Here is a 10,000-nt window from a genome sequence, read left to right on the forward strand (position 1 = left end):
TACCCCTGCGTGAAAGGTTTGCACCGAGAGGAATTATAGTTGAGTACAATATCCTTTACGTTATGTTTTACTTCCAACATGTCAAAGGGGGTGCCTACCCTGCAGGATGACCAACCGCAGAAGTTGTATGACGTGATGCAACAAATAGTAATGAGAAACTGACGCAAAGGACGTGTCAGACACAACCAGAAGTAGCACCACGGGCTTTGGGAGTATATGGTGCACATATGTACTAACTTTGGGCGACATCCATGCAGTCGCATGGAAACGAATAGTGGACAGACAAACATACACCCTTTTTTATTTATGTACATATATAGATGTGAAAGTTGAGTTTAGAGGAAGCTAAAAGGGTTTAGTGGCTTTAATAGAAGTGGCTTCAACGAGTATTTTAAATATTTGTACCAGCACAAGTATGAGTAAGGCTGGATACCTTACCAGTGTAATTGCCCAATTTTTTCTAATCTACAATTTTTTGGCGTCTCCATTGACGCGACCCGCATTTGGCCTCTTACTTTGCACACTCCAGAAACCAATCTTCCACTATGGTATGATTATGACTAAAAACACAAGTTTTAAATATGTATTGTACGTTAATGCATAACAACAGGCACGCCGACTTACAAAAAATATTGGGGGGGCCCTAACCGGGGATCTTGCCCTGGGAAATTTTATAAGCAGTGAGTTTTAAGTTTTTTAAGCATTTTAGAAGAGTCATATGATCAACATTAGAACACTGATAACTCGAATCTCGATATCTGAACACTCCGGGGAAAATCCGGGGACACATTATTTCCTCACACCCATAACGAATTTTTGAGGGGGCTCGGGCCCCTTCAGACCCCATGGAGTCGGCGCCACTGCATAATATAACTTAATTAATTTCTTGAATTATTGGGGGGGCTCCGCCCCCCCAAACGAATTATTGAGGGGGCTCGAGCCCCCTCAGGCCCCATGGAGTCGGCGCCTATGCATAACAATAACAATATTTAGACATGAAGAGATGACTAAGACGCTAGATAAGCATACAGAGACCCGCGGGATGTATTATACGCATACGAGCCAGCTATCTTGCTTTCGACTCAAATTTCTCCCTGTCATCCATAAATTTAATGCATACGCATCCTGAGTTTTAGAAGTGAAATTCGAATTGAGTTGCGGGAGGTGCTATAAATATTTTGCCGACAAGTGTACAATAGATAAGAGTAATCCCAGAGTTGCTCCATCGCCTAATAAGAATTGCCAGTTCCCAAACTTCTGCGAGCATGAAAAACAACCCCGGTAAAACGAGACATCATCTGCACTTTTCATCACCATGAAGACGGGAGTTTTTAGATCAGTTGATTTCTTAATGTTTGGTGCCTCAGAGGATACACTGAGTGACTAAGCGTACTATTTCACTTGCATTTCTGAATGAAATAGAGTCTATATAGTAGTATCCTTCGACTACGTTTTTTGGCCTTGTGCCTCTATATGTCAGCTCAGAAGGAATTTCAATCTGTGACAGAGAGTGACTCATCTCTAAGATAGTCAACGTATATTACCTAGCAGGCTGTGCATTCAAGGACAGTGGAGAAAATTTATTTCACTCAACCGCCTTCACTACTCATCTATGGTTGACATGAAGAAAATTTGCTGATTGCTCCTAGCAGTGCAACGCGGTAGAATACGTGCATTCGTCACTTAGCCGATAGTATTCGTGGAATAAAGTGGACGTGCAAATGTGATATTGCAACAAACTTGTAGGGAAGCCATCTCCTTCCTCCAGACTCCTAACTCAAAATTTCCTAAGAACGTAAACAATTAACTTCATTGCATAGTGCATTTATCATTTCACGAGCTTCGTTTGCCTCTTCAACTAAAATAATCCTAAATGGAGAAAACATTTTTCGCATAAATAAGAGCACACATCGCAGTATGTAACATTATAATCATTTAAAAGGCAGTACTATATGTCCTCGATATCCATAAAGTTCGAAATAAGAAATCCCGTAGCTAGAATTCGGGTTATATTCAGCTGTAATTAGACCTGAGAGGATTTTGAGGAAATAAAAATGAATTCTCTCGCAGAGGGCGACTGCTTGAAAGCTCTAAGGCGAGCCCTAGAAAGAGAAGACTTTCAGCTGGAAAAGTTCAGAACGGAATCGCTGAGCGATTCTCCGATAGGGTACATGGGGCGACATCTCAGCCTCATCGCCACAGTGAGAATCGGCGAAGCTCGCAGGGACGTCCGCTTCTTCGTGAAAACACCCCCGGCATCCGGTTCACACCTCATGTACCTGGATGAGATGCAGCACTTTCAGAAGGAGCTCGACGTGTACGAAACACTGGTTCCGATCATGACTGCCTCTCTTCCGAAAGGATATCAACTGCCAGTACCACGCTGCTTCCTCGTCAAAGGCAGCTCGAAGGCGGGCAACGGTGAGTATAGGAGAATCACTACGGAAGACCTATTGATTCTGGAGGATCTCAAGGAAAAAGGGTACCGCATGTATGATAATATGGTTCCCTTCGACCTGGAGCACTGCGGTTCGCTGATGAAGTCGGTGGCTCTCCTCCATGCCCCATCAATACTTCTGCAGAAGACCGCGATGGACAGGGGAAAGGGCGACAACTTCAACTACATCGACGGCACATTTCGGTTGGCTCGGGACACGCTGCTGACGAACACCGGTGGAAAGATGCAACGACTCGGGGTGAAGTCCTCGGTGGAGACGATGACCGCGGCCGTCGCGGGCCTGTGGCCGGACCGATTCGGGAGCTTAAACAAGAAGAAAGAACTAAAGGAGCGCCTTTGGAAGGCTTGGGAAGAGCTATCAGAACTTTCAAAGCCTTCCAGGACTTATACGAACGTCCTCTGTCACGGTGATCTTTGGGCCAACAACATTATGTTCAAGTATGACGACGAGGAAACCTCAACGCCCGCCAGCGTGGTACTGATTGACCTCCAGCTCGCAAGGTATTTGTTATAAGTTCTGCTGAAGAATGAGGAATACCGTTGAGTACGCAGTATATTTTCTATGATCTCCCCAAAGCTGTGAATCTAACTTTTTATTTCGTGCTTAATTTAAATTTATTGACAATTTTAATGTAAAGCGGGCCTTACACTATGAGCGTCTCATTAATTATTTCCTATCCATAAATCCCTACTTTGCTATGATCATTTTCTTTCTAATAGTTTTGGTGTTCTTTCTGCTCTCCTCAGATTCGCCCCAGCGATGACAGACCTGCTAATCTTCTTCCACATGTCCACGACTAGAAGTTTCCGAGAAGAGCACATGAAGAACCTGGCAGTTACCTACCACAATCACCTCCGCGAGATAGTCGGAAAAGATTTGCTGGACCAGCTGATGCCCCTCACATCATTCCTGGACAGCATGGAAGAGTATGGCCTCTTCGGGAAACTGGTCGCCACTGACTGGTTGTCGTTCAGCCTCAACAGCGAGGACGTGGCACCCATGATGGAGGAAGGCGGCTCAGATGGAGAGCCTCCGGATTTCGTGGAGAAGGTTCTGAAGGACAGGGGGGAAGAAGTGCTATTGAACGCTGCTGCCAATGAGGTATACAAGACGAGGATAATGGAATCGTACAGGGAATGTTTGGAGCATCTAAACCTTTGGAAGTAACTCAGATAAGTGTTTGGTCAGTTCAACAGCGCTCAATGGGTACTACCCACCAAAGCTCTCCTGAGCCGATGTCTGCATTAAACATTTCATATCAATTAAAGCAACATCTTCTGTGAGAAATAGTCCATAAACTATGAATAAATGTACAGAACATCACGAAAGTAAATTGAAAGAACTTTCTTTATTTTCTCTGCATGTAACTGTTAACTAATGGCCTATTGACTCCAAATTAAGAGATGGAATACAGTGTTTAGATCGATTTATATAAAAAGTTTCACTCAACAATTTTCAAAGATATCCTTTCATAGTTCTTCGTTAAAACTTTCGCGGGTGCTCGTCATGTTCAATAAAAACTTATGGGCTGTGTCGCCGCGTCAATTCTTGGGTGGCCCCAACGTTTCCCGACCGATGCTAGCCGCTTTCTAAAGGGATTCTGAAGAGTTGGGAATTTAAATTCTTTTGTATAGGTATCTGTGCCAGGTGGTGGGGGAAGAGGAGCGGGAGGTTGGAGTGGGTTGTTGATTGTTTTTTCTCACTACGGGTTGCCAAGTATGGCTAATTTTAATGCCGGTGTTCCTGTTGAAATTGTTCTTTTCTTCTTTAGATATTTCAATGGTTTCTTTGGCGAGTCTCTGTTTAAAACCTTTTAATTTGGCTGGGGCCCAAAATTTTTTATTCAACATGTCCTTTCATTTACGGGGTACCCACTTTTGTAGTTTCTGGGTTGAATCTCCGGGGCGAAATTTTTAATTCTGGGGGAAATTGTACCTTAAAAACTGGAAATTGTGTGAATGTTTGATGTTTTGTATGTAAAAGTATATGAACAGAAAATAAAACCTGATCAAATGCTATTAAATTAGGTTAAAATATTTAGCCCACTTGGTTGTAAAAAAAATGCATTGCGAGAAACCGCTAAATCAAGAATTATAAATTTTATTAAAACTGTTTATTGGTTGATTTTTGGCACTTCTTCTATATCCATAAAAATAGAGATTCTGTATGGAACAAAATATTACCTTAATATTATCAACCATTTTTAATAGTTAGCCAAAAAAGCAATATCTAAAACAAAAGGCGACAAGAGCCTCCATAAGAGCTACAATACCAAATCTCAATTGTATCGATGCGTTGAAATAAATTTATTTACATATTTAAGGAAGATATTCTCACTTATATGTTAGCAATGAACGGGTACCCCAAATTTTTTTTAATTTGATAGTGAAAATTTGATGATATATCCATATGTAAGCAAATTAAGTTTTAAGAGAGAATTTTATGAGTCTATTTTTACCGAAATAATGTTCAAATTTACTCCATAAAGAAAATCTGGGCAAGTTTAAATTTTGATACCTTGTTAAAATGCGACTATCACCTTTTTTTAAACGTCGAAGACTAGGATAGGAACATGCTGCCAGAGATAAAAAAGGTAGAACTTACGTGCAGGTGCGTGGGAGAGATCAGAGATAGAAAAATCTAGGATATAGGCAAAAGACGCTGAGCAACCTAAGAATAGAAATGAAGAGAAGAGGATTTAACATTTATTAAGATTGATCAAATGAAACAGGAGCAGATCTTCGACGCATTCCGAGATTTTAAAATACTGTGTGAAACTATATCCTTCTAAATGCGGTTGAAAATTATCCTCCCTTCTTAGCTAACCCTTGCTATGGACAAAAGTTATTAGAAGTATGCTTAAAAACTACTGCAACACCAAAATCAGTTTTATTATAGATCAATAAATTTAAATAGAGGTAATGAAACATAATCTTTAATACATAATCCAATAAATATCATCTATTTGTTTTAAGTGATTATACATCAATATGCAAAAACACTAAATTAAGCTAAATATGAAATAATTTATTCAATTCAATTAAGTTTCACAGCCATTCTTTGCGAGTTGACTCCTACATTTTTTTACTTTCCGAACATTGATTTTGATTACCATTAATATTACTCGTAGAAAATTTTAATGGGTAGGTAGCACATAAATTTACCAAGACACCAAGCATCGGTAAATAATGGGAATTATATCGAACACTTGTAGTCTATTTTAGTAGCGTATAAAAAAATGAAAGCCTCGTTTCTTGTGAATCACACTTGAAGAACACCATCGCCGCGGAACAAGTAGATACGGTTAACACAGAAATCACTTCATTGGTGAGACAATGTTTAATCAGTGATCACTTTAGTTAATAGGAAATATGCTTGGCCTATTACGTTTTTGATGCCAGCAAAACAAAAGAAGACACCCAAGTGAGAGGAGCGCTATTGTCCATACGAAGCAATCAATTTCATAACAAAAACTGAATAACAGGGGCCGTTTATTTCTACGTTGGATTATCAACTTGAAAACTCCTCTTCTCCGTAGTATTTCTCATATTTAATTCTTTCCCAAAAAAAGTACCCGTTTTTCTGTGTGGAACCAGACTGCCCGACTATTAGCACTTGGTTTTCCCGAATTTATATATGCCACAGCTTTCAGTGCTGATGTAAGGAAGTTCAGAGAAATCTACGCCTGACCGTTTTCCCAAAATGAAATTTATTATTCCTCTTCAAATTAAAGAAGTTGTAAACGACGCAAACCTATGGTAACTGCGAAACTAACGGCGCAATTGAAAACTGATCAGTACTCTTGAGTTTTGTGGGCTGTGACTCACAGTAGGTGTTTTATTTTTCCCCAATGAAAGTCATAATACCATATAGATGAGAAAATAAGCACGATTTTTACCAAAAAATCTCATTCCAGGAAGAGCCATGACATACCAATCATGTGAAACTACCAAAGTCCGAGGCCCTCCAGGCACTCTCTAAAACACTCCATGATTCTCTCGCCGTAAGCCTGGCTTAGCTTGCAGTTGGACGCGATCGTCTCGCCCCTGTCCTTCAAAATCGCTTCGTCTATGTCCATCGGCTCTCCAGATTTCTCGCCCCCCTTCACCATGTCCTCGAAGATGACGGGCAGATAGGCGGCGGGGATGATCAGACCGATCGCTCTCAAGTCGGCGTGACTCTGCAACAAAGCGGAAAAGGGCAGCACTCTCTCCAGCAAATCGGTCCCCACGTACTCCCCCAGGGTTTTGTGGTAAAGTTCCAGAAGGGATTTCGTGTGACGTTCCCTGAATTCCCTCCGAGTCCCGATGTGCAGGAAGACCAGTATATCCGTGACGGGTGGCACGTACTGAACTATCTGCAGATCGACGAACACACAGTCCACCGGAACCTTGCAGCCACCTTCGGTTTCCTCGTAAGAGAACAAGATGTTGTTGGTCCACGTGTCTCCGTGGCACATGATGTTCGAATACTGTGGGAACGCAGTGCCAGCATCGAACAACAAGTCCCAAGCCTTCACCATGGCAGAAAACACCTCTGCGTCCCTGCCGTTGCCGAACTCTTCGGGCCAGAGGCAGGCAGAAGCCGTCGCAACGGTCCTGGAGCAAGATTGAGCGTAGCTGCGGGCAATTCCCGGCTTCCAAAGGTCGTCCAGAAAGGACCTCGGACCGAGAGACTCATCCGGACTCGGCCTCCTCCGATGTTCGTAAAGGATAGAGGCGGCGTGGAGTCGGGCCAGAGATCTCATGACGACGCGGCAGTGGTGGAGGTCCATCGTTGGGAATCCCTCACGGAACTCACAGCCGCGGAAGGAGACGTCTTCCAAGATGATGATCTCTTCTTCAGCTGATCCGGGAACTGGAGTGATCTCCGGGTTGACGGTGTCGCGGCTGAAGTAACACCTGCACTATAAGAATTTGCCGTAATTTGTAGGTGACAAAATTTAATATAGATTCAGATAGAAGAACCCATACTTTAAGAGATTGGTCCAAAGAAGAAGTATAAATCATTTTCATGAAAATTTGATTTAAAAAAAACTCCAAAAATTGCACCTCATCGACATATGGCCTCTAAAGTAGCCTGTCAGTGTTATATTTTCTCCATAGTGCATTTAAAATATGAATTTTTACACAGGTTACAATACCCGTACGTTAATAATAAACGATGTACGTAATTCCACAAAAAAAACTAGTACAATTTTCGTAACACATTAAATGATGATGAAAAATTAGATTTAGGCTCGTTACATGACTATTTTTCAAGTTATTAGCTAATGAATACGAAAATGTAAACAAATCACGTTTTTTGCATGCAAATGACGTACGATCTGCTCAAATAATTGGAAAAAGTTTCGAATTAAGAATAAAGGATTGAGTTTTCCACCTTTTTCCTAATTAGATTTAGCTTTTTACCCCGTCCTTTATGATTTCAGAGAAGCGCAATGCCTTAGCGGGGCGGATGAGGCAATGGCTTCAACCCCACTCAAAAATAAGGTTGGAAGATAGGGTCCTAAGAGTACCCTATCAAAATGAACCCCTCTTCAAATAAGCCAGCCTCCCCCTCTCCCAGCTCATCCCATCCTCCTCCAGAGAGGAGGTACTATTCTTGCCATGGCCTTGATAACCTTCAGTTTTAATATAACATCAAAAGTAGGTTTACAAACCACTAGCGAGGGTGTAAGGGATGAGTACGTTAGCAACTGATACCTTAAAGTAACCCATGATAAAAACACAAATGGTAATTTCCACACTATTTAATTTAACACTCAACGACCGACCATGGTTTCAACACTTTGTGTCATTTTCAATGTAACTAGTGTGGAAATTACCATTTGTGTTTTTATCATGGATATAGCAAAATTCCACAAAATCAAGCCTGAAACGATTTTATACGTACATAAAGTAACCTCCGAAAACATTTCACTTTTGTTCCGAGAATGCAGTCTCAACTGAATGTATACTTGAAGGTATTTACACTTCAAAAAATTTGTTTTTCTTTAACTTATATTGTGAAATTTTGTGTGGGGTAAATACTAGATAAATATTTTTTATAAAAAATTGTCAGAAATAAAGCCTCTTACCTGGGGTAGGGAATAGATAGGTTATGTGGGAGAGCATCGTTCATCATGGGCGCCAGGCAAGTGTACGCGACACATTCCCGGTGGAAGAGTTTCGCGTCGATGACGAAGGCGCGATGTGACTTGGTGGCTGGAGGCAGTTTGGCGAAGAAGCGCAACTCGCGGAGTTCTCCGCCGACGCGGACGGCGACCGTCAACTTGCAGTGCCTGCCCATGAAGCCCGCGGCGTTACCGTCGCCCACGCCCCTCACCGTGAGGCCCTCGAGCACGAAGTCCTCTGTGCCCAGGAGGTTCTGCACGGCCGTCTTGCAGTCATCCTCCCTGATAGGGGCAGCCATTGGGTATTCGTCTCCTTACTTCGTAATCCGCTCAGATGTATCCCGCTGGATAATGGGATGGTGTGGTAGCTTACCACTCTGTAGGACCGGGTTCAAACCCCTGCAGTGGGGCGGATTTTTCAGGCTAGCCGGTCCCTTTTTGATTGCTAAATGTTGAGCACTTTTAGTACAACACTCAGTCCGTCGGATGGGACGTTAAGCCATGATCCCCTTGCCGCCTTTGGTAAAGAGCAGCTTGATGCGGACGCCGAGTTTCTCTCCACTGTTATCTCCCTACCCTTTCCTAATGGTGCAAATAGCCTTAGCTGTAAGTCGACTCCTCCAATTACCGTGCATGCATCCCGTCAAAATCGCTTGTGCTGATGATATTCGCCGTTGCATAAAACGATTTCGAGCTACAGATATGAAATTATCAATGGAAATTCAATCCGGCGCTGGGTAGCAACTTCCCATGCCATGCGGTTTTCACTTCGATTGCCAAGGCCGATCTTAGCGTGTCACAAAAACACATCGACCGGAGAGGTCTATCTCACGCCCCCACAGATCACAATGGATTTTTTCAGTGTTGCGCGACTATCTACCGCCTGACTGTTACAATTTTTTTTGGTTGAGAGGCGCACGGCAAAGGTCACCGGCCTATCAGCGAGTAAACGCAGATGCTATCTCGTGTGGTTTATTTATGACCGCGCAAGACAGACACCTATTCTTCTCACAGAGCAGAGAAGTACTGACTGCTCACTGAAGATGCAGTGGCTAGAATAATCGGTAGCTAGCGAACTCTGAATCAAATGAAACTTAAGAATCAAAGGTTAAAAAAACCATATTATACGGTTTCAGGGGTAATCATGGAACTTTGTTACACGATTGAAAGGATGAACTACTACATTTTCTTTTTGATTTTGTTTCATTCACGACCCAGATTTTAATAATATCTTGTGATGAGCTTCACGTAAATGCTCCTGCGAATTGAAGGCAAATTCAATTGGAAATTGAGGTCCGGCGAGGTAGAAATATTAAAAATAAAATATAACAACGGAACTCAAAATTAAATACGCCGGGGATCTCAAGGTATTTAATTTTGAGTCCGACAAATTTATCAAAATATTAGATAAGGCAGCGGTCTGCAT

General features: G+C 42.2%; 2 protein-coding genes across 2 annotated transcripts; one reads left to right on the forward strand and one right to left on the reverse strand.

Moving 5' to 3' along the window:
* The first annotated feature begins 1,277 nt into the window (after positions 1-1,277).
* LOC124158617 lies at positions 1,278-3,806 on the forward strand. The gene is made up of 2 exons (XM_046533788.1): positions 1,278-2,959; positions 3,206-3,806. The coding sequence occupies exons 1-2, from the start codon at positions 2,055-2,057 to the stop codon at positions 3,624-3,626; spliced, it is 1,326 nt and encodes a 441-aa protein (XP_046389744.1). The 5' UTR covers positions 1,278-2,054; the 3' UTR covers positions 3,627-3,806.
* A 790-nt stretch (positions 3,807-4,596) lies between these two features.
* On the reverse strand, positions 4,597-9,514 carry LOC124158618. The gene is made up of 2 exons (XM_046533789.1): positions 8,539-9,514; positions 4,597-7,360 (listed from the first exon to the last, which is right to left on the reverse strand). The coding sequence occupies exons 1-2, from the start codon at positions 8,871-8,873 to the stop codon at positions 6,406-6,408; spliced, it is 1,290 nt and encodes a 429-aa protein (XP_046389745.1). The 5' UTR covers positions 8,874-9,514; the 3' UTR covers positions 4,597-6,405.
* Between the last annotated feature and the right edge of the window lie 486 nt (positions 9,515-10,000).

The sequence above is a fragment of the Ischnura elegans genome, chromosome 5 (assembly GCF_921293095.1).
Source record: "Ischnura elegans chromosome 5, ioIscEleg1.1, whole genome shotgun sequence".
Classification (NCBI taxonomy): domain Eukaryota; kingdom Metazoa; phylum Arthropoda; class Insecta; order Odonata; family Coenagrionidae; genus Ischnura; species Ischnura elegans.

Coding starts and splice junctions, on each gene's coding strand:
- LOC124158617 (XM_046533788.1), top strand. CDS start 2,055: ATGAATTCTCTCGCAGAGGGCGACTGCTTGAAAGCTCTAAGGCGAGCC. Junction 2,960..3,205: donor ATTGACCTCCAGCTCGCAAG/GTATTTGTTATA, acceptor TGCTCTCCTCAG/ATTCGCCCCAGCGATGACAG.
- LOC124158618 (XM_046533789.1), bottom strand. CDS start 8,873: ATGGCTGCCCCTATCAGGGAGGATGACTGCAAGACGGCCGTGCAGAAC. Junction 7,361..8,538: donor CTATCTATTCCCTACCCCAG/GTAAGAGGCTTT, acceptor CTTATAGTGCAG/GTGTTACTTCAGCCGCGACA.